Below are 24,671 nucleotides of genomic sequence, written 5' to 3' on the forward strand. Positions count from 1 at the left end.
CCAAATGGTCACAGCCAAGTTGGCCTCCGACTGACTACGTACAAGACTACTTAATCAGAGAGGGGGACATAGGTAAGAGTCTCCTACTTTGTCTGTTATTCTTGCAGATGGGGGTCGTACCTTACGAGAACGGCTGTGCCCAACGAGACGTAGTGCTACACATGCTTTCCTCGCTTTTGGCTGTCTACTTAAGGCCAGATGAATTTGGTGAAGGAGTTTGATTTGTAAGGATTCTGCCAAAAGTGCTATGCTTTCACCTGCCAACTCCTGTCCCGCTGTCAGGGACAAGTGCAGATGAGGATGGCTCTCTTTTGTGTCTTTCTTTCCCCATACTGACGGCCAGGTTGCAGATGCGGCGTGTGTGTGTGTGTGTGTGTGTGTGTGTGTGTGTGTGTGTGTACAGCGGCTGAATGGCGAGGCCACTGGACAGCAATGTGGAGACTGCCATCGTCTGCCACCCTGCTGTTTCCTTCACAAATACCCCCAGGTGATGGGCTGGCTGCAGATAACACACCATCCACCCCGACCGACGCTCGTTGCCTACCTCTCCACAAAGAGTCCAGTATTTCACTTCCAATCATTAATTAGGTCCCCTCTCTCTCTCTCTCTCATAACCAATTTTGATGTTTTGCTTTTCAAGGTATGCCAGTGGAGGTGTGAAAAATTGCTTTTCTTTTCACAACTTTGCAAACACCTGATCCTCCTCCCTAGAAGTACGCTGTGATTTGCACCTCCACGTTCCAATATTCCTAATCAGTTGTAATTGTGTGTTGAGGAAAATTGTGTTGTGATAAAGAGTTATTGCATCTGACTTGAACCTGGAAGGTATACCCAAGGGAGCCACAGGCACTACGGTCGTGTTCAAACTTGTCAGACAAAAGTATGTGAGACAGATTTTAACACCATAGTGCCTATATGTGTGTGTGTGTGTGTGTGTGTGTGTGTGTACCCAGCTGGTGTGGTGACACATACGGCGGTCCCATACCTCCTATCTTTGTTTCCACAGACGAGCATGTGAGGAGGGCTGTCTCGCAGGTTGACACAGGAGAAGTCTCCCGCTGAGTTCCCCACAGACATCTCCGACTGGCCCGTCTCTAGACTGTACACCTGGATCTGAACACACACACCAACACAGTTAAGACTCATTCACTACTGTTGCAAAAGTTAGCACCAAAGGCAACACATAGAAGTTGTTTGACAATGGCTTCTGTTGCTACAGACATATTTATTCATCCCTGAACACTGCAGCAAGAGTTAGACAGCACCTGCATATGAGCAGATAAAATGCTATTGAGGGAGTCATTCAGTAGTGGATACAGCAGGGTACATACTCACAATGTACTCTAAATCCAGCAACAGCGTCAGACTTAAGGCAGTAAAGACAAGTTGATCTTCACAACTTTCTAGTCATGCACACACTGGGCTGGACGATATGGACAAAATCCATATCACGATAAATTGACAGAATTATCACAATAACGATAAATAGCAAGACATGTTTATAACATTAATGTGAACCAGTTCTACATTTTTTTTTATATCACCTTAAAACTAGGCTAGTAGTATTACTTTGAATGTTGTGGCTATCAATTGTCCCATTAACAAATCACCCATATTAGTAGACTTATTTCCTTTCAAACTTCACATTTCTTTAGTATAGGCTTCTTATCGTAAGGAACAATATCAGCAAAATGTCCACGATAGGTGGTTGGTTCAGTCGGTGTCGCTCATTTTCGGTTTATCGTCCCAGCTCTATCACCAACACGCCCTAATACACACACAGCACTATTGGCAAAGTCTGAGAGCTACTGAATTATGCATGCCATTATGAATCTCCCAAGATGCCTTTCAGAAGTGTGCCGAGTTAAAAGCCCACTGAGAATCCCTCACACTTTGTCTGTCTGTCTGAGCTCATAGACTTCTCACAACACTTTCCTTCACCTCGCATTTACAAAGGAATTCATCTCTGTGCAGTTAACAGGCAGAAGACAATGCTTTGTAACAGATTCTAGACTGAGTTCGGGTGGGTATGCGGAGAGCCAAACACAGTACTTGGATCAATACCAACAGGTTATCAGGATGAATGAGTGAACATAGAAGAATGCTCAAATGTGGGGAAATTAAGATACTCTCAAAGAAATGCAATGGTTCCATGTCAATAACCATAAACACTACCTTTTCTTTGCAAAAAGATTTAGCTAAGAATGCAGTATTGCAAAGCTAAATTAAAACAAGTTTGACAATGATAGGAGGGAAATTGACCCGCAAACATCCCTATTAATTCAAATAGAACAATTAATTGTGTTCCCTCCAGTCAGAGAGAGAGAAAGATGGATACGAGAGAGAGTGGGGAGAGGAAAGAGAGTATGTCAGAGAAATGGAGAGGAACCGAAAGAGGGAGAGAGATAGAGATGAAGAGGAAAGAGAACAGGCAGCATGATGTAAGGCTTGAGAAAGTGCCAGCTGTTCTGTATCTCCTATTTGGGCCACATAGCCTTAATTGTGAGATGGCCCTGAGCGGAGCATGCCAAAATCACACACAGACAGACATACAGACACACACACATTAGACTTTGAAATGACAGCTTGATGGGATTTGGACTGGGGGGGTAGGATGAATGGGAAGGAGAGGTAAGGGGGCCGTCTGCCTGCATGTATTTTTTTCGATTAATCATCACCTTTTTTGGGAGGAGGTTTGATTAAAAAGCATCCCAAACCAGCTATTATGTGGAGGAGCCATCAGGGCAGTTTAAAGCTAATGTCCAACCAGTTAAGTGGGCACTTCAGCATGTGTTGATGAAAGGAATCATGGCTTGGCTACAGCAGTCATCGGGTTAATGTGCCTGACAGATTCCTAGTGGGATAGTTAGGGGGGAAAAAGGAACCGCTAATCTATAATTTGTCCTAACTCACCAGTCCCTAACTTCACCAGTCCCTTTGTTTGGTAAACAAACACATATGTCCCTTATCTATTGTCAAATAATGCAATGAGTTGATGAGTTCATGTTGCATTAGACTTTCAGGTGCATTGTTTAAAGGGGCCGTGCAGTTAAACGCGATTTTATTGTTTTTTCCCTCATATTTCCACACTATGAGGTCGAAATAACACTCTGAAATTGTGAAAATTACAATAAATGCCTTTTTTGTGTAAGAGCTGTTAGAAGAAAAAAAATCCTGGAATTTCAGCCTCATCAGATGAGATGGAACTTTTGGCCCACATCATGATGTCACAAGGTCATCTGATTATAATAGACCAATGACAGTTCATCTGGGTAAGGGGGTGGGCCCTGGACCATGCTATAAGCCAATCAGGGCTGTGTATGTAAATATCTTCACATTTCTTTCCGAACGCCCACACAGACTGAGCAATTCAAGGGCCAAAGGAGGCTCAGGGTAATAAATTATTACAAATATATTCTGGAGTTAGTTTCATGATATAAACACACACAGTGATTTGTTAGACATAGATTGGTGATTTAAAAACATAATTACAAAGACTGCATGGGGGCTTTAAGCTAATGCTTTTAAACAAGTTGATCTACAGAACATAGACTGACATGGACATATATTACGCTCAAAGAGTTTGAAGATATGCCTACAAAGCAACCGGTCGGAAGTGAATAAAGAACATTTATCTAAACGACAAACGGAACAGGTCACACTTTCCCCTGAACAAATATACACTGAGTGTACAAAACAGTAGGAACACCTGCTTTTTCCATGATATAGACTGACCAGGTAAATCCAGATGAAAGCTATGATCCCTTATCGATGTCACCTGTTAAATCCTCTTCAAACAGTATAGATGAAGGGGGGAGACAGGTTAAAGGAGGATGTTGAAACCTCGAGACAATTGAGACATGGATTGTGTATGTGTGCCATTCAGAGGCTGAATGGGTAAGACAAAGATTTACAGTAAGTGCCTTTGAACGGGATATGGTAGTAGGTGCCAGGCGCAACGGTTTGAGTGGGTCAAGAACTACAACGCTTCTGGGTTTTTCACGATCAACAGTTTCCCCTATGTATCACGAATGCTCCACCACCCGTAGGACATCCAACCAACTTCACACAACTGAGGGAAGCATTGGAGTCGACATGGGCCAGCATCCCTGTGGAACGCTTTCGACACCTTGTAGAGTCCATGCCCAGATGAATTGAGGCTGTCCTGAGGGCAAAAGGTGGTGCGACTCAATATTAGGAAGGTTATATACACTCTGTGTACGTAATGGTTCTGTTCTGTGTAATCTATGTAATGGTTGTGTTCTGTGTTAGGTCTATAAGCCATGCCGCCTGTGGTTTTACCAGATTTATCTGGGTGTCCGGAGGGTACAGGGTAACAAGAGCCCAGTAGAGAGCAGCTGAGCAGATGTCCAGACCCCCAGGTTCACTAACAAGGGAAGGATTGGGGAATTGGGGGTGTAGGTCTCCTGGCAGGGGAGAGGGAGTAGTAATGAGGACCTGGAGACTGACTTGCTGACTCTCGCAGACACCAGACAGACATAGACAGGCCAATAGACACAGTCATGAACAAGACACAGATATAGACATAAGACACAGACAGACACATATAAAAGACAGAGACAGGAAAGGCAAACGGACTGACAGACAAGAGAAGAGTGGCACATCGTTTGACCTGGATAACAAAGACAATTCATGTCATAATACATCCAAAACATTTAGCTAGTAGAAAAGCAACCAATCATAGTGATGACTCACTTTTCAGTGTGAAAAGAGAGAGATAACATGTCTGGATGCCACCACCATTTCTTTGACAGCTTTTAATTAGGCATATGTCTTCTCATTAAATAGCATATAACACATTCTGCCTCGCCAGAGTCTGTTGGCAATTCTTACTTCCCTCTTCGCAGTAGGAAAATGCTGTCAGAAACACTATGAAACCGATAGACTTGTTAAAGCGGATTAAAAGTTGTAATTTTTTAAGTTTAATTAGTGAAGGGAAAATGTGACAATCATGAATTGGCATAATTTTGTAAAGATGAGCTAGCTAGGTCTATAGTGGAGAAAGAAAACAAAAGAAACTCAATGCTCAATCTAATACATGACCAATACCATATCAAATATACAAACTTAGAGATGTTGCCTTAGAATACTTGATTGGATAGTGAAACTATTCAAGTAGCCGACACTATTTTGGATGGAAAGACACACCAATAAAATGTATACCAAGATCTATGGAGCTGGCAGCCTATACGACGCCTCTTTTGATTGTAGAAGCAGAACTCCAGCTCATAATATGATTTAGTTTAGCTATAATCTCTGTTAACTCAGCAGTAAAATCGAGTGTAATTTGGTCCAATGCGTGATCAACTTCTGTGTTCATACTTAGAAATTGAGAAGTTAGAAATTGATAGTTCAGGCAAAAGTCCCCCCCCCCTTCCGATCTGTGTGGGCACACACGCAAAGCACTCGAGGCAAAGCAGTAGAAGCACCGCTTTTCGCCCAATCATGATACGTCCAAATAACCCGTGACGATACCCCAAAAAAATGGAACGAATGCCGCTCGTTATCTCACGCATCCCATTCAGTCTCGGCAGATTCTTTGGTCTACATGCAGAATCTGCCCACGGGAGATCAGTTTAGCTGTAACCTTGAGAGGAAAGAGTAAAGTTATTCCTCAAACTTTCTCTAAGGTCCACTATGTGGTGCTGTAGGGCTAATATAACAACATCAGCAATGAGAACATCGTAATGATGTCAGGGGGAGAGTCTGCCAAAGACCTGTCAAACCAACAGAGAGAGGCTCCATTTGGGACCGGTCCCTAGTCACTTGACTAATTACTTAAGTACCAGTATCAGTGCCTAGACAAAACATAAAACTTTTAAGAGGAGCGAGACAGACTGAGGTTTTTATCTTAGTGGGTTTTTGAAACGGTGAGATATTCCTTTTGTCACAAAACACAGAAAAAAAACATCTCCTTGCTAAAATTTGTCTTGAAATACACTGGAAAGCATGACAATGATTTCGTATTGAAACCCAAACCTGATCCCTGAGCAACTCTTTTGTCTCCTGGGTATGTAATCTGCAGAGGGATAAATAAACGTATGAGCCTCCGTTAGGAGCAGGGTCCTTAGATACAAGACATTAATAGACGCAAACAGCAACTTCTTTGGGAACAAGAGACTAAACTTGATTAGTGTGCGTGGGTGTGTGAGAGAGTTTGTGCATTAAGAGAGTAAACTAAATACTACAGTAATTAGGAACAATACCCAGGAGGAGGAGTTCAGCTATTTCTATGCCCACAATCCCCAGCGGGTGGCCCCATCTCTGTCCCAGATTCCCCAAGTTGGGGTACACCACCCCATTTGGGTTCCAGAGACTCTAAATTCACTCAGATTGGTGCATTGCTACTCAGACTCAGAGAGATGCAGGTTTGGGGTGACATAATAGGGTTGCAATTAATTTAGGACTTAAATTCAACCCTATACTAACATCAATAAAAGCCTAATTCAAGGTTGGCCAATTTGTAGCCGTCCAAATGTGTTGAGTGCTTAGAAACATAATGGTGTGGGCTTCAGTTTTGGCTTTGGCATACCTACCTCAATTTAACCCTGTTCCCAACTCCAAGGACAGTAGAACAAAAGCCACAGCTGGGTTGTATTCATTAGGCATCAAAATAAAAATTGTGGAAAACGGCCTGGAACAGAAGGGGACCACCTTATCTTTATTTGCAAAGTTGTGCCCTGATGAATTGGACCATGCAAAAAGACTATTTTAGTACACTGTTGATGCACCCACCTTGTTGCCTCCATCGTTCATGGCCCAGCCACAGCTCTTGATCCCCAGGGCAGCGTGGGAGGCCGAGGCATCCAGACAGGTGATGGGGTGGCCGTAGACGGTGTGGAGCACCCGGGGTTCCAAGTGCTCAGGGGCCAGCAGGTACACCGTCTCCCCAGCAGACAGGGCCACCAGGGGGACACTGTCCCCTCCTCGCCCCCCGGCCCATGGCACCACAATCATAGACTCCACCTGGGACCAGAGTCTCTGTTAGAATAAGTTATAACAAATGTATTCAGCCTGCTGACTACTGTCACAGGGAGAGACGTCTAAAGTAGCTCCCATATGAAAAGTCCAGTTGCACTGTTAATGAACAAACTAATATGGTATAATGGATTGACTGTGACATAAGGTTGAAGTTGAAATCACAACAGCACACTGGAACAATGTAGACACCCTATCATTGCTACAGGGAATTGTATCATAATCCGCATTAAAATTATGACGCTGATGGTGCTTTTCCAGACAAATCAGAGACAGACGGAGAGACAGAGAGAAAGATAGCGAAGTAGACTCACAGGTTTGGGTAGCGTGGCCTGGCAGAGGGTCCTCCAGTAGCCCCTCTCATCAGGCTGGTCCAGCCGGACATCTAGCCCAGCAGCAGTAGCCAAGGTGGGGCTCTCCAGGCTCAGAGCCAGGGCGTGGACCCTCCCAGGGATCTGGAAGTGGTGGACGGGCTCTTGTCCCGTCTCTGTGCTCCACACATCCACACATCCTACACAGGAGCAGAATATACAGTTAACATTTACCCAAAGACTTCTTAGTGTGGCCATCCATGTGTCCATACACCTTAGTGGAACTTGGTAATAAAGTGTGAACTGTACATCTGCCTCCTGCTGGTCATTATCATGCCTTCTAACAGAGGCACCAGGGTGGTTATACCTATCAAAACCGGCACTTCTTTCGAAGACCACCGACCAACAGGTGACGCTCCTTTTCAATGCCCTAAACTGGAAGGCTAGCCAGTAAAATAGCCACTAAGTTGACTGCAGAGTTGAGGACCCTCACTCACCATCGTCATAGGCAGCCACAGCCACAGTGTTGTTGACCCGGATGTGACTGACGTGAGGTCTGGGGGTGACGTCTGCCGTCAGTGGGCTTGGCTTCAGGAAGGAGGCTGCAGAGTCCCAGTGGAGGGTGTCCCACAGTCTCACGTCCCCTGACGTGTACCTGAGGGGACAAAAAAACAATGTAAGGGATGCAAAAAAAAAAAAGTTTTTTTTTATTTTTTTTTATCCCATTTTCTCCCCAATTTTCGTGGTATAGTAATTACTACCTAGTAATTACTACCTTGTCTCATCGCTACAACTCCCGTACGGGCTCGGGAGAGACGAAGGTCGAAAGCCATGCGTCCTCCGAAGCACAACCCAACCAGCCGTACTGCTTCTTAACACAGCGCGCCTCCAACCCGGAAGCCAGCCGCACCAATGTGTCGGAGGAAACACCGTGTACCTGGCCCCCTTGGTTGGCGCGCACTGCGCCCGGCCCGCCACAGGAGTCGCTGGAGCGCGATGAGACAAGGATATCCCTACCGGCCAAACCCTCCCTACCCCGGACGACGCTATGCCAATTGTGCGTCGCCCCACGGACCTCCCGGTCGCGGCCGGCTGCGACAGAGCCTGGGCGCGAACCCAGAGACTCTGGTGGCGCAGTTAGCACTGCGATGCAGTGCCCTAGACCACTGCGCCACCCGGGAGGCCCCCAAAATTTTATTTTGAAATGACCTAAGGCTCCGTTTAAACAAGCAGCCCAATTCTGATTTTTTTTTCACCAATTGGATCTTCTGAAAAAAATTGGATGTTAAAATATCTTATGCAATTGGTCAAAAGACCAATTAGTGGAAAAAAGATCAGAACTGGGCTGCATGTCTAAACACAACCTAAGAAGCATGAGGATGCATCTTAATTTTTCCATTTAAATATGCTAACTGAACCATGGTAACCATCCGTGCATTATTATGTGAATATAAGTGGATGTCTGTGTGCTTATGGGCGACATGACAGTAAATGGGTGGGTGGTGATGTGGTTCAAATGTGTGAGTATCTGTGAGTCTCAGTCAATTGGAGGCATGGCAGAGATAACACAGCCTTTCCAGGGGGTGGGTATGGTGGCAGCTGAGTCCTTCACAGACGGCCTGGGACGAGCCACACCACCCCAGGCCCAGCCATATACCCCAGCACCAGCTGCCCTGGGCTGTCTCAGACAGACAGAGCCCCTCTCTGGTGCTGGAGCCTGGATGTGGTTCAGGATTCGTGCTGAGCTGGGCAGCTGGAGAAAGCTGCAGACTGACAACCATAGAGAGTGGCACCAAAGGGCTGCTGGATAAAATCTTTCAGCTATTTAGCTACTAACAACACTGTGGCACAAACAACACGGTACGATAGCTAGCTTCCATCCCCCTCATTAACTTAAACCACATCAGCTAGCAACTGTACCACCTACTTCAATCAGCATCCGTATCCCAACATGAGGAAACAAGAGACAGATAGAGAGGGGGAAAGGGGGCTAAAACACTCCATCTGACATCTCAGGGTTTGTTAGGAAGGTAACAACAGGCGCACACTCTACATAATTAGTGCGTTATCTTTCAGCCAAGAATCAACAGGAGAAATGTATGCCTCAGCTGGCACTTTTCTTCATCCAAATAATCTCTGGAAACTTCTGACATATCAATTCCAAGGAAGATAACAACCAACAGTTCTGCTTCCTCAGTGCATCTACAAGATACTACATCAAAGTGAGAGAAATATGACCTTCTGTGTCATTACAAAATGTCCACAAAAAAGCAACCATGGTTAAACAAGGATCCTAATTTCAAAGGGTTGCTAAAATCTACAATGAGTATCTTAGAAAATCAGTCATCCAAATCTCTAGATGTGAATAGAGGTAGGTAAAAAGAATTTGCAGCAGCAGGCAGGCCTCTGTTGTCTGGCTGAGACTGAGGCTGTGTCTCAAAATGGAACCCTATTCCCTATAGAGTTCACTCGTTTTGACCAGGGCCCGTGGGGGGCTCTGGTCAAAAGCAGTGTAATATCTATGTGGGGAATAGGATGCCATTTGGGACACAGGCTGAGAGTTCACCGGGGCCAGGGGAGAATTTAATCAGACCACCCCCTGGGCACCAGCCTCCTGATACAACGTTTACCAGATTCATTTCAGCAGCTGAGTACTCAAGTCACGCTATCATCCTACAGTAATGGGCCCAGTCAGTTTAAGTAGCTTACTTGATGCAAACATTTTTTTACAACAGGTTGAATTAAAAGAGTTTGAGAAAAAAGGAGTCCAAAGACAAGTGGTGGGTCTATTTTAGTACAAAGTCAGTGCAGCAGCTCGTGCTGATCACCACAGCTGCTTGCCCCTCCTGACATTAAAAACTAAGGATGGGCATTTTAAATTATTTCACTATTCAAATAATATCATGTTTTTTTTCGGAATCCGGATAGTCTAAATAAAAAATACATATTTTGCTCTACTCTCATGACCAATCAGAATGATGCAACATGCCACAACAGCAGACAGTGCTCAGTTGTTTTCAGGGTACTATATCGGTAGTTTTTGGCTAACAGTAGACTAGGCGAATAGCAACAGTGAAAGAAGTCTGATGTTCTCCATCATATAATGTTGTGTTTTCTGGTGAGTGTTTTGCATTGATCTGTTTCAAGTCTAGTGGACCCTGCGTTGGTGCGCGCCTGTAGGCTAATCATTATTTGAAGTGGGAAAAATACCATACCGTTGTCAGGGCTGACCGGAGGGATAAATGTGCTATGATAGTAAAATGCCCTTTCATTTAAAATGCAACCCATAGAGCATGAGAGAGAAAATTAGCTTGAAAAGAAAACAATCTCATTGTATGTCCTCTGAACTGTAATCTACATTTAGTGTGCAACTGTAAACAATGTTCTGTCAAAGCCATGTACCATCTGAAGCAGCAGTAGCTCAATGTGCCATACATAAACACTACATTCTAAAGTTGGTTATTTTATCAAATTATGCATTTTAAATGTCATAATATATCATTGTGTGTAACAACTTAACATGGACTATTTAATTCAGACAAAGCTTTTCGATTGTTAAAATAAGCATTAAAAAAAGTGTTGGAATACTAACGTCCAATCGGATATCCAGATATTTGATTAACCGTGCCCATCCCTACTAAAAACAGGTTATGTTATATCTTACCCAGCAACAACATAGCTGTCACAGGAACTGACATCACACAACACTTTCCCCAGCTCGTACTGCAGTTGGCTGATTGATCCAACACGATTCTAGGAGTAGGAAGAGAGACACAAAACATGTCGTTTCTAGACATCGCTATGTAATTACAACGCTGTTACTATAGTTAATAGTCTACCGTTTGATGGGTGTAAGGGCAACTTCAGGTGAAGTGTTGCCAAAGTGTCATCTCAGAAAAGCATTTAGTTAACTGAACCCCTACCTTCCAGTTGGAGCGCACAGTGTTTTCAGAGTTCCTGCAGTCTCGTAACATGCTCTTCCAGCAGGGGGAGTCAGAGACAGAGGCCCCGTGGTGATAACCCTCTGTGTGACACATCCTAAACCACAGCACCTCATCCTCTGCCAGGACCCCCCACGCCTTGCTCACCTGTGAAAGTATCGGAGAGGCTATAATGAATAATCATTGATCATCATATACTCTACAGTAGATTGAACAATACAGTGTAAAGTCAATATTCAGACCTATGTTTCAAGTGACAACAGAGTCATTATGGTTTTTATGTGATTGATAATCATAGTTTACCTGAGCACATCGCCCCAGCTCTGTCCGACTGAGGTACTGGAAGATCTTCAGAGCTAACTCGTAGGGCAACTCAATGTCAAAGAAGGGAATGTCATTTGTCTCATTCTGCAAAAATAGGAAAATACCAATGAAATCGAGATCCACACAATGTCTAGTGGTAGGCTACCTCACAAAGACTATCACTCTCATCTTACCAGGTCTTGAATGAATTGATCCACTAATTTGTCACCCTTGTTAATTTTCCTCTGGGGTTGTTGTTGGGAGGAAGTGTTACAGGCGCTTGTCAGACTGTGGTATTGTCTCTTCCTTCGAGTCCTCTCCTCCTGGATCCTCTCCAACAAGGGACTGGTCCTTCCATCTAGCAAGCCCTCGGCTATCGACACATACTCGGGTTGGTCCTCCTTTGGAGTTTTTGCTGCAGACAAAAATGCTTCCTGTCCTCCCTTACTGCTCCCCTGTGATGTTGAATCCTGTCTTTTTTCTGGTTCACTTCTGTTCTGACCAAAATCTTCAAAATACCGTTTTAATTTAGAGTCTTCCCGACTTGGTTGAAGAGTAACGTTACAGTTCGAATGCGCCTCGTTTTTAATCGTCAGTTCTTGCTTCCAATGCTCTCTGAACGCCAGAAGCTCGTCTTCTGCCATGTTTTTCTAACATAGTTACAACAACATACATATAGTTGACAAAATTACAAATTGGTAGGGTTAAATTGTTAGTAGCTGGCTAGGTCACTTATCTAGCTCATGCTAAAACTAAAACAAACATTGAAGTCCTGGAACAAAAACTGTCCGACTAGAGAGACTTTGCGGTCTTATAGTTCCGCGATGTTTAATTCCTCATTGTTTATTTTAGGCGTTGCGAACTGTGGTGGATTATTACAATATTTCATTTAAAAATAGGATAACTGGCACAATTAATAAGATTGACATGAAAATACATAATTATCAAATAGCATAAAATTCCGATTGCGTAAAATGTCTAGGGGCAGTAGCCTGTATTGTACTTTTTATTTGAAATCCTATGATTATCCGATTAGACATCGCTATTCGTCCATCCTATCAAACAAAAGGCTCGTCAGATAAAATGAGACGACGTCTTTTTAAGAGTTAATGATTACCTCTCTCTTTTGGGAAAAGATGATGTAAACCCCTCACACCATGTGACTCTTTAATCGTGTATAACGAGAGAGAGAGAGAGAGAGAGAGAGAGAGAGAGAAACAGTCCAGATCTGATCCAGACAATAAAGAGGATAATTTTATATAAGAGCGGATCAGAGGGGGGGACATATAAAGAAGAAAGAGCGATTTGTAGAAAAGATGTGCTGGCTCCCGATAGACGAGCCTCTGCCTCTACCTGGCGACGTGATGGTCTGTGCCCAAGGAACCTCACCATGCTCCGGGACCCAGTCACTCGCCTCTCGCCTCAGGTGGATCGGGGATGAGATGGATAAAAACTGGACGGTTGGATCTCGAGATAACAGATATAATGAGAAACTTGGGTTGAATAGAGAATCCCACTTTAAAGGCTTTGTATGCACAGCAATACAAATCACCGTCCTCATACTCTTTCTTAGAAAGCGACACCTGTAGATGTAAGTCACTGCAACGGCAAAACCAGCAACAGGTAAGCTTCACAGGTGTCCATCACATGTTGGTTTGGCTATGAGAAATGCAAACAAACTTGGTTGCGAGTAAAGACGCTTTATTGTCGACCTTCCCGACAATGTTCAGCAGGTGATTTGCGAAAATGTGGTTATAGATATTGAATTATAGTTGGTGTGAGATTTAGTTTATTTACAATTGAGTATTTATCATTGATGATTATTTATTTATACATTTGGGTATTTATCTCAATGAGTATGTATCATGGAGTTATTCATAAGAACAACTATGCTGGGCTATTCACTGAGGATTAACTTCTTCTAAATATGATCTAAATGTTTTATTATACGCTCAAAGCAATTAATATTTATCCACTGTAGATGGTGCCTTCAGGATCCTGAGGAGAGAGAGCTGTCAGAATATTTGCACTGAGAAAAAGGATGCCAGCCAGCCACAGCCAGCCGAGGTTCAGTGTGCACGGTGGTCATAATGACCATGCTCCAAAATCGGCGAGACAGTTAGGAACGGGGTACATTTTTTGTACTTTGTTGGCTAAGGAAAATGTTGTGCTTCGGAATTCACGTGACATAACATTATGTCACAGAGATTAAGTAACATTTTCAGTTCTTGTTTTATGGGTATAAGATGTAGTACTGTGTGAATACATTTTTAATTGCGTTATTTCCAAGTTTATTTTATTGTTTGACTCACTGCTTGGAATTCAGTAGGATTTAACAGACATAAATTGTGTTAGTATCATCATCACTCTCACTTTCTGGAGGTTTTTCGATAACAGAACGGCGACGTCATCCTCCCTTGACGGTTACCAAAGGAAAAACGTACTATATAATTGCCCACGCGACTGTCAAACGTGGACCACCTAACACTTGAATTATCGATGCACTAATATACGATGTCAATTACCTAACTGAAAAAGCTTATTTGTATCAAAAAAATACATGTTTCTACTTTTTAGACGCCCCGTTCCCTTTGAGCAATCTTGAAATGGTGCTCTGTGGAGAAATAGCACTGTACTTTTTACATAAGGTTCTGTAATAATTAGAGACCATACAAAGTCTGGATTCTATCCTTGCTAAATATGAAAATCAATTTGTAAAGGTTTTTTTCTGAAGAAATTTTTATTAGGTGAATAATGATGTTAGTTGTATCAAATATTGATAACTAAAAAAAACTGTTTTATTTTTTGAACTTTTGAAATTGGCTGGGGGCTCAGCATTGTTAAGGCAGATAATGTTTATGAAACCATGCAAGAAATCTTGTGTGCAAAAATAAGGGCATGCTATTCATGTTTACAGTACATAAGCTGTTTTTTATATATCGCAAAAACTGTAGTTTTCAATTGCAGTGCTGAATCTGTGTCTTTTATAAAGAATGTGTTCTTTACATGCTATTTAAAATTTGTATTACATTGTGAATTCTGTGCTCACTCTGGATAATAAAAGTTTCAAAGTAAAAATGCTTTCATGCTATCATTGTTATGCAAAAAGTAATGACAACATAAAACATTCAACAAATGCTGAACAATAATGCTTCAATCATGGTTTCATTGAAAAATCTGATACATACTGAAAACACACAACTTGTGTTCGAGTTTCTCAAAAAAATGTTTTGGTAGGCCTGATGTCATCAAACATAAGCTGTATCTTTACTAGAAATCAGGTGAAATGTATAACAGGTAAATTGTTGCAAGAATGGTAACATTAGTGAAAGATCTACGAAATACATCAGCAAATGAGCAATTGATGTGCTGAAATAAGCTACCCTGTACAAGAATACTGACCAATACCACACTGTGCTGTGCTGCACGGAGATAAGTTCACATTCTATTTCTTTGTCAGGATGGATGAGACAACTGTATAGACTGTAGAGTTTAGAGTCAGTGTGGAGTCTAACGGGCAACACAGTAAGGGCATACTAAAATGACTTATTCCTCTGTAATGTCCTCCAGTATCCTGGAGGCTAATGGCTGTCAATGCCAGCTAGTAGATCTGGAAGTGGGCAGAGGTGGTGCCTATGACCACAGTGGGCATGTTTTCTCACGGTCTAACCACAAATACAGGCACTCCTCACAGAACACATGCTGGGGGGAGAGACAAACACATGGGCTTTACCCTCACATTCACTTTGGTTTACCACAAGGAGTATGCATTGAGTATTGGTCAGTTATTCAATACAGTATTGATCAGTAAGGCCACAGAAAGAAACAAAAGAGTCATGGACAGTGACTTTAGCCTCAAGCTACACCACACTAAGGGTCATATAAAACATACTTGTTTTATTTCACCTTTATTTAACTAGGCAAGTCAGTTAAGAACAAATTCTTATTTACAATGACTGCCTACCCTGGCTAAACCCTCCCCTAACTCGGACGACGCTGGGCCAATTGTGTGCCACCCTATGGGACACCCGATCATGGCCGGTTGTGATACAGCCCATACTGTTACAGTCGGCTTGTGGTTACCATGGTTAACACCAGCGAATGGTGTTATAGTAAAGTATGTAGTAGCAGAGCTTATGGTTTGATGTATGTACTCTCACATGCCAGAGAAGAGCTATGGGGTTTCTGAAGTCACCCTGACAAATAGCACACACATCTCCAGCCTCACTGCACTGCTGGCTGCTGGCCCTCACACCATAACTCTATGGGTGATAGAGCATCAGGTAGGTGGTCACAAAGAGTCAAAGCTTGTGTTTACATTCCCATACCATACAGCAGGGATTATCAGCTAGATTCAGCCACGGCCCAAATTTTTCTTGAGCGGATGGTCGGGGCACCGGAACATACAGGAAATACAAATAATATGAAGACTGCAAATTGACCGCAAGAAGCCCAAACAGACTAAAACATAATAATTTCAAACCTTGCTTACATTTGTTTATGATCACGTGTCTCCCTATTATGGAAATACTTGGGAACAGAGTTCCAAAATTAAAATAACTTGGAGCTGATTTCCTGTTGTTTTTACAGTTTTTTATACCCCCCCAAAACTTAATAATTACATTCATTCTCAATTTGATTTGCTCTGAAAACATGGGGGGACAAATAAAACACCCGCAGGCCACCAGCTGAGGAACCCTGCCATACAGGGTCAACTCACTGTATACAGTATCTTTATTCTGATGTTGCATTTTAATACGGTATATGTAGTAAGATGATTCAATCAGAGTGCAAGATCAAGCAAAAACCAATTGACAGTTGAAGGTTTACAACTGTAGCTTGTAATGTTATAGGGCAGTGATGTGGGCTGGTATTTGGCCCTGATACTTTTCTTTACAGAAAGTAATAATTTCTCACCTGAGAACTGCAGAGAATTTCCATGGCCCTGCGTATGGCTGATACTCATCCACAGAGGTCAAACGACTGAAAGATAAACACAATACACAGTCAAGGCACTAGAATCGGGTGCATTAGTGCAGCCCTGGAACAAAAGCCTGCCTCCGGACCAGGTTGGTGACCACTGTATAATATCCTTAAAACATGACAATTTCTCACTCTGAAACATGACAAATTCTTCCCCGAATACAGTACCCTACTGATTCCTTTTTTATGATTCCCTTTCTGCTTGACTTAATGACTCAAACCCGCCCCCACGTTCTCAAATGTTCTATTCTTTAACCACTCAGTGATGGGCAGTGTCCTGTCCCATTTTGCAAAATTCCGAGGACACACCTCTGTGAACAGCTCTGACTCGATTTCTCCAAGTTCTCATTATCTCAATCCATAATACTTTGACAGCTGCACGCACCCATTTACTAGGATTTTTTTGCACACAGCAGCAAAAATAAGGGGTTAAATACATATAAAATCTGTTGTTCCATGTAGTGAATTTGTTATTCAATTCGTTTTTTTAAATATATTTTTCTTAAGGGGTCTTAAAGGGGTCTTAAAAGGGGTCTTAAGGGGTCTTAAAATTCAAAATCAAATAGCGAAATGATCATCCCACAGCTTTGACAGGGCTTAGACTTTTATGGGTTAAGAGCAGCACACTGTAAGAGTTTTAAAGCAGCACGCTCCAGACTAAGCATGGCCCCTGGCCTAGGCTCCACAGGCCGCAGCTTCTTTCCTCATTGTACCGTCCTGCCACTAGTCCTGGCTACACACACACACACACACAACCACTTGATATGTCAAACTAAAACTGCACTCCAGCCAGAAACGTTGAGCCACAGCAGCAGTTCTAAAGAATTCTGGGACTTCCTGCTTGTTTTTGTTCATTAGTGATGCTGACCTCTCAACCTACTAATCAAAGCCTACCCAGCAGTTGGTTATGCCACCGTTATAAGTCATTCCTATCAGCTGCTAAAAGCATGTTTTCATTCAATCTTGCTTCAGGTGGCTGCATGGTTATTAGAAAATACATTTCCCTGAAGTGGGAGTGCACGACAGTGCCAAAAATGTAGCCAACAAGCCATGTTAAAATAACAGTAGAGCAAAGTAAATCAAATACATTTACAACCCACCACAATATACAGTAAATCAATGCACAAGAGTCTGGCCTGTCTTTTTCTGTAGGCCTCCACTTGTGCCGACTTGCATGATTGTGCTTGTGAGATCATTAAATCAGTCCTTCCGTGGATGGAAGCAAAAGCAAAAGCACGAAGCAGAATGATTGGCTGATGTGTGGCCATGACTTCATCGGCTGAAAGTGGGCCACTTGGGCCTGTTTCAGGACAAGGTTTGGTTGGGGCAGAGGGTGGTGGGAAAGGTGGGGGTTGGTTGGTTGGTTTAGTGATAGCGTGGCGCGGGTACCCCAGCAGCCGAGGAGGACTGGGAGCACACACAGCAGTAATGGTTCAGGCCCAGGGAAGGATGACCTCACCTCTGCTTCCCCCCCCAGGGAGAAATGAGCTCAGTGGCAGCAGCCTCACTCTCTGATTGGCCTGTTTATCAGCCGAGTCAAAATACACTCTGTGACCCCAACGGGCAAAACCTGCACGCAGATAGAACACCAACAGATGACAGACAATGACAAATACACACTCTTTCTGTGACCACAACATGTTATAAACAACACTTTCACATGGATAAGACACCAAAATCAACACACACACACACACACACACACACACACACACACACACACACACACACACACACACACACACACACACACACACACACACACACACACACACACACACACACACACACACACACACACACACACACACACACACTCCCACATTGTGACCCCCAGGACATAAGTGAAACTTTAATGAATATAAAACACACACAAGCTGTGACCCTCAGGACACCAGAAAATACATTATGAATATAACACACACTCACACAGGCTCTTACCATGGATTTAAAGGCCTGGAGGATCTTGGGCAGAAACAGGGTGAAGCCTTTCAGGCCGATGGTGAAGTACTTGAGAACAAAGTCAGTGATCCCCATCGCCCAGATCAAAGAAGTCAAAGCTGTTGATGTTGGGCTTTGCAAACATCAGGCTGAGGTGGGAAAAAAACAGCAGCGATGAGACATGAGACTTCAGTTCTGTACAGGTTGAGGTTTGATCATGGATAGACGTGATACATTATGTCTAGTCTCTATTGGTTACAAGGGATCATTGATCCACAGAAGATTTAGTAACAAAAATGAACAACGTAACTCAAATTTCATAAAACAAAACTAAATGTGATAACAGGTGAAATTATAAATAAACACAAAATCAATACTCACAGGAAACGTAGTCACATGGTGACATATGCCTAAAGACAATGAAAATAACATTAGAGCATGAAGGAAAAAAATGAATGAATAATTTATCACACGCATTCTGTACACACACAGATAAGAAAGAAAACCAAATCAAAGACAGCAATGTCAAACAAAAGCAAACGGTTTACCTAATGTATAGGCCTAAACGTTCAGTGGTTGACAATGTCACAATTTTATAGTGCCATATGAAGAGACAATCAAAGAAACATGGTTTTACCATACCTGTTGTACAACTCCGCAGCACTGAATGTGTAGTAGAGATACAATATTTTTCTAGACAGGAGCATGATCATCCACAGTGCTACAACCACAGACCTCTCCTCCTGATATGCAGACAGACAAATAGTAAATAATCAAATGCATTATTAATCAGTAATGTATGTATATTCTCACGAGCTGAACCAGAACCAATTCTCAAGCTAGCTATTTATATAGACTAGATAACACTCAAGAAATATTCTCAAATGTTTATACATTTAAAAACCTAAAAACTATAAGAGTTATGGTCTCAGACCGAAGTTGTATAAAATGTGAGGATTGCCCGTAGCGACACCAGGTGCTTGAATGTTGAATTGGCGAAGGAAATGTGCTGGCCATCCCAGCACACAGCAATACCTACCAGAGAGATACAAAAGAGTTATCAGTCAGTCACACACACTATCAGACACTTCCCAATTTCCCAAATGTTCCTTATTCCACAAAACAACCAACTCCATGACTATACAATTACAAAGCAACTACTAAAGTATTAGGCCTAGAAAATGGTTTAGTATGAAAACTGTGACTAGGCAACAAAAACATTATAAATCAGAGTAGTAATTCGTGTTTCTACACTGGTATAAGAGTCCCTTTAATTTATTTGTAATCTAAAACCAGTCTTACCCAGCTTGTGCTGAAAACAAACTTTATCTAGGAGGATCAGAAGGAATGGGAATTCCCTCTGCAGCCAGGTGACTATGGACTTCAGCTCCGATATGGCTGGTGCTAGTGTAGAGGGCTCCTCCGAGACCACCTTCCTGTTCCCATGCCTCTCTATGGCCCCTGCAGCCGAGTGCAGGAGGGAGGTACGGTGCTGGAGTGGCTGGTGGTGATGAAGTTGCGAGGGCGGGCGGGGGAGGTAGGGCCCACCCTCAGTGTGGTGTGGACCTCTTTCCTCCCTGGAGGAGACGGTCATCTGGATGAAGGCGTCTTGGGGAGTCCCCAGAACCAGGCGAATTGCCTGGAAGTTAGCTTAGGGCACGCCGGACCCAGAGAGAACCCCGACCCCAACCAGGCCGGAGAAGAGCTGCTGGGGGAAGTAGGCGAGTCAGGCTTCAGGCAGTCAAACACGCCTTAGTCTAGGCTGCTTTATGATCCCAGGGTTTGGCTACGGGTCCTGGAGAGCAGAGAGAGGATCAGCTACATCTTTTGACGGTTCAAAGACTGTTGTCTAGTCTATTTCCTGCATTGCCTTGCAATGAATTTGGTTCCTGAAGTTAACATGTTTTATCTACCTTCCTCTTTAGTGGGACATTTCAGGTTATGATGAACCTGCAGAGAGGCCTGTGTCCTAGAATGTAGACTCGAACCTTTCTGAGGGCATGCCATCGGTGTGACTGCTATACCTCCACTGCATGGCACATCCAGTCCATCCCCATTTGATCCAGGTTTGTGGTGGGGTGCAGACAGACACACAGATGGCAACGAGTGAGTGAATACGGTAAAAAGCAGCAGGGGGGGTATCGATGGTTGGCTAGCCTTTTATTGCGACATTATAGCTAGCCGCCGATAGATTAGATAGATTGTGACACTATTGCACCACCATTTACATGTAAATGGTTTACTGATTTTTCATATTTATATGGTTGCTTCCTAAATTCATATTTTTGCAAGGAAATTGTTGAGCTCACTTGAATCATCGTTTTATTTATAATTATCATTCCCCTGTCGCACACACCCCTGCGGCTGCCCGGCTCGCAACTATGTTTTCACTGTGTGATGACGTAAGTGAAATTGTAAATCGACCAACTAGCGTTCACTTTTCCACATCCGAGTTTGGAAAATGTTTTGATGGTGGACGTCAGATTTTTTTTTTAAATCGTTTATTTCCGAGGCTTTCTCTGTCATTTCTCTGAAGTGAATGCCAGCAACAACTGTCTTTTAGAGTTATAGCCAGTTAGCGATGAGTCTTTCAGCAGGTTACTAACGTTAGCTAGCTAATGCTAACTCTAGCAGCTGGATGAGTACAGTAGCTAGCCCAGTGTCGTTAGTGTGTTCACAGGCTAACAAAGCAGTCTTTATCCAAAACGGCTTGCTAATATTTACTTTGTAGCTAGCTACCTAGCACTACGGAAATATTTTTTACAGTTAATGTATTCACAGCTACCACGTTTTCTAGCATTGCTAGCTAGCCAGCAAAATGGGTTAGTTTGCGGTTATGGTGTTGACCAAACAGTTACTCTGTCATAGCCAGACACCCCAGTTGAACTGCAGGGCTCTACTGAACAGTTTATCCAGCTTGCTTGTTATTGGAGCATTCCTGCAATTCAATTCCTCTGGCTGGACTGGGTGGTCGCTGGGATCTCCTAAAGTCATGCCATGGTGCTACGAAGATTACTAAGAAAACGTTGGGTGCTAGGTGTGGTGTTTGGACTTTCTTTGATCTACTTCTTAACCAACACCCTGAAAAAGGTATTTCAACTTTTGACATCTCAGATTTATGTCTAGCTCAAATAACTGGAAAACAGATGATCTTTGTCTGTATAGGCCTACGTTATCCTAGACAGTCTGAGGTCCAGCTCGGGTGGGTATAATTTGTGGAACGTTCTAACAGGAATCTGTTCCAAAAACTTCGTAAAGTAACGTTACAAGGTTGCCAACAAACGCATACAAAGTAGCATGATCAATTCAGCTAGCTGACAAATAGGCATCAACTCACCACGTAGCTTATTCTTAATGTTTGTCCATAGGCTACCAGAGTGAGGACAGATATTTTACGGAATAAACGTGGTGAGTGAAAAACTTAATTAAATAGCCCGCTCCCTACCTGGTATCTTATTCTGCCGCTATACAACTTAGTATGCGTTGTTTGTTGACAACCTTGTTATTTACGAAGTTTTTGAAACAGATTCCTGTTGGAACATTCCACAAATTATACCCACCCTTTGGCTATACAAGACGTGTGAGATGAATTGTGTTGTGTTATGCAGGAGGAGAGAACCATAAGGGATCGCACCCTGTTGGAGGCCAGGGACCCGGACCACCGGATCCCATGGAAGGTCAGGTTTAACCTGGGCAACAGTAGCAGGCTGATCACTCAGTGCCGGAACTCCATTCAGGGCAAGACACTGCTCACAGATGAACTGGGTAAGTTATTAACTTAACTGGACTCATTCACTCATTCATTATCCCTTGGGAAATAATGGCTTTATCTCAATCTGTATTTCCACAATTCCTTACAACCTGTCTCCTCCCACCGGACCTTCTTCTCCAATGTGTTTTGATGAGAGAGGATTCAAGGAAAGATGAATTAAGAAAAGCCCCTATCATTGAGGTATTATGAAAGACCACTTCAATATTCAAGTCACTGACTAATCCATTGTATGTAATGGTCCACCAGGTTATGTGTGTGAGAGGAAGGATCTGCTGGTGAACGGTTGCTGTAATGTCAACGCTCTGAGCTCCAGACAGTACATCTGTAAAAGTTGTCTGGCCAACGGCTGCTGTAACATCTACGAGTACTGTGTATCCTGCTGCCTCCAGCCTGATAAGGTATTCAAACTGTGGCACTCTTGTTGTGCTGCACCCAATAGCTCAATTGTTTGTTCCAAATGAGAATTTGCTACTTTTGTATACACATCTGTTGGATGCATGCACTTTTCAGTCAATGGTATCATATCTTTATCTTACCTTTGACTCTTCAACTCTACATTGTTTTCATCTTAACCTTTTGCAGTGGTTGAGTTATAACTATCCATGTTAGAAATACCAGATTTTGATCTGACCTTTACACCTCTCTCTCTCTCTGATCTCTTCACCCAACTGTCCCTTTTTTTAATGTTCTCTCCCCCCCCCCTCTCTCTCTCTCTCTCTCACTCACTCACCCTCTCTCTCTCAGCAACTTCTACTAGAGCATTTCCTGAACAGAGCTGCAGACGGCTTTCAGAACCTCTTCACCGCCGTGGAGGACCACTTTGAGCTGTGTTTAGCTAAGTGTCGGACTTCATCGCAGGTATGTTGAGTTGTGTACATGAAACAAATGCATACCTCCCTGACCCTACCCACATGCTTTCATGCAGAGATGGTAAGAAAAACTTTCTAATGGTTGTGTTTACCTTCTCATTTTGCTAATGCAGAGTGTCCAACATGAAAATACCTACAGAAATCCACAAGCAAAATACTGTTATGGAGAAAGTCCACCTGAACTCCTGCCTATATGATTGTTCGATCCTCTGGGACCTACGAGACTAAAGAAACTAATAATAGTCCAACTAAGAGCCAAGGGACACCTTGATGTTCCTTGAGAAGACAGGCTTCATCTTGTGTCCCACACTGGCCTTGAACATTCTGATACCATACAGTGCCATCAAGAACACCAGAGCCATATACTGTATAGAGGGAGTTTGGCAAACTTTGACTGACAATAACGGACACCATGTTGAACCTTTTGATGTAATAATGTGAATAATCGTCTCTACATATGGCTCTGAAGAACACTATCGTAACCTCACAACTATGGACAAATACTTTGTGATTTTTATATATTATTTACACTTCATAAGTGCATAGCTTCATAACTTCATCAGTGATGATCATCAGGTCTCATTCGCTCACCAGTTGGGATTTGCCTCATTCTGCCCATTGTTTCACATCATGGGCATGTTCATTAGGGCATGCAACTGAAAGTGTTTTAAAAGGTTTCACAACATAACTAAAATGTGGGTTTCTTATTGGTTAAGTCCCTCCCTGTATAAGTTTTCTTCCATTTGGTGCCAAATGAACATGACCCATGTAATAAAGGTTTTTATTTCAAGCCTGATCAATGTACTGAAGGATGGTATTAGTTAAGTCGTCATTGTTGAGAAACAAACTACAAAGGATGTGTCATCACTTGTGTGTAGTTGTGCATGCATATTGACTGATGGCTATTTAATAACGTGACTGAAAGTAATCGGCTCACGGTTTACGTTGCAATGTCTATTCTTCAGACCCTTTCAGAATAAATATCAGTATTGCATTTTGTATAGAAATTGTATCTATTTTACACTATGAAAGAATTCTATATTATGATGACCCTATAGTCTATCTGGGGCTGAGAGCTGTATCAGAGAGCTGTATCAACATGTAGAATTGGCATATTTTGATTGAATATATGACAAAATAACTTTTTCAACGTTGTTTTTTTCATTGTCAATATACATACATTTTATTTCTGCTGTGCTATTGTTACCTATCATTTTGACATGGGTTTGACAGCTTGATCTGCTTTACCATGCTCTGTCCACCTGCCTATGCTATAATTGCCTGGCTACGCAAAGTCCTTGCTGCAGTCAAATGCTACGCCACACCCATGGAAGTTCTTCTTTGCAGTGAGTCTGGATCTGATTTGAGTACCTCCCCGACGATTTCTAGAATCAAACACATTCTAACTGTTCGGATCAGTCCCAGAAACTGATGGTTTGGGCCATAGCCAGAACACATGGGTAAAGCAGCATTTTTCACACTCTGCTGATTGGTAGTGATGAGCCAATAGCTGAAGACTTTGTTTTGTACAACCCTCACGATTTTTACATCA

General features: G+C 42.8%; 2 protein-coding genes and 1 pseudogene across 3 annotated transcripts in view; 1 reads left to right on the forward strand and 2 right to left on the reverse strand.

The window, feature by feature from the left end:
* Window positions 1-12,339, reverse strand: part of fbxw8 (F-box and WD repeat domain containing 8) — a 30,238-nt gene extending 17,899 nt beyond the window's left edge. The window contains exons 1-8 of one of the 2 annotated variants that reach the window (XM_055920355.1): window positions 11,749-12,337; window positions 11,555-11,659; window positions 11,234-11,398; window positions 10,975-11,063; window positions 7,808-7,965; window positions 7,314-7,510; window positions 6,757-6,987; window positions 986-1,113 (exon numbers count right to left, since the gene is read on the reverse strand). In XM_055920355.1, the coding sequence (XP_055776330.1) occupies window positions 986-1,113; window positions 6,757-6,987; window positions 7,314-7,510; window positions 7,808-7,965; window positions 10,975-11,063; window positions 11,234-11,398; window positions 11,555-11,659; window positions 11,749-12,198 (1,523 nt within the window). In that variant the 5' untranslated portion in view covers window positions 12,199-12,337. Of the gene's footprint in view, window positions 1-985; window positions 1,114-6,756; window positions 6,988-7,313; window positions 7,511-7,807; window positions 7,966-10,974; window positions 11,064-11,233; window positions 11,399-11,554; window positions 11,660-11,748 lie in introns of both variants that reach the window. The other variant, XM_055920356.1, reaches the window with a different exon arrangement.
* Window positions 12,340-12,493: 154 nt separating this feature from the next.
* Window positions 12,494-20,485, reverse strand: LOC129852884 (RING finger and transmembrane domain-containing protein 2-like; annotated as a pseudogene).
* LOC129853883 (SREBP regulating gene protein-like) lies at window positions 20,276-24,309 on the forward strand. Its single transcript, XM_055920359.1, has 5 exons — window positions 20,276-21,568; window positions 22,087-22,243; window positions 22,497-22,648; window positions 22,995-23,108; window positions 23,233-24,309. The coding sequence occupies exons 1-5, from the start codon at window positions 21,476-21,478 to the stop codon at window positions 23,314-23,316; spliced, it is 600 nt and encodes a 199-aa protein (XP_055776334.1). The 5' UTR covers window positions 20,276-21,475; the 3' UTR covers window positions 23,317-24,309.
* Window positions 24,310-24,671: the final 362 nt, after the last annotated feature.

This window comes from Salvelinus fontinalis, chromosome 4 (assembly GCF_029448725.1).
Source record: "Salvelinus fontinalis isolate EN_2023a chromosome 4, ASM2944872v1, whole genome shotgun sequence".
NCBI lineage: Eukaryota > Metazoa > Chordata > Actinopteri > Salmoniformes > Salmonidae > Salvelinus > Salvelinus fontinalis.

Coding starts and splice junctions, on each gene's coding strand:
- LOC129853883 (XM_055920359.1), top strand. CDS start 21,476: ATGGTGCTACGAAGATTACTAAGAAAACGTTGGGTGCTAGGTGTGGTG. Junction 21,569..22,086: donor TAACCAACACCCTGAAAAAG/GTATTTCAACTT, acceptor TGTGTTATGCAG/GAGGAGAGAACCATAAGGGA. Junction 23,109..23,232: donor AGTGTCGGACTTCATCGCAG/GTATGTTGAGTT, acceptor TTGCTAATGCAG/AGTGTCCAACATGAAAATAC.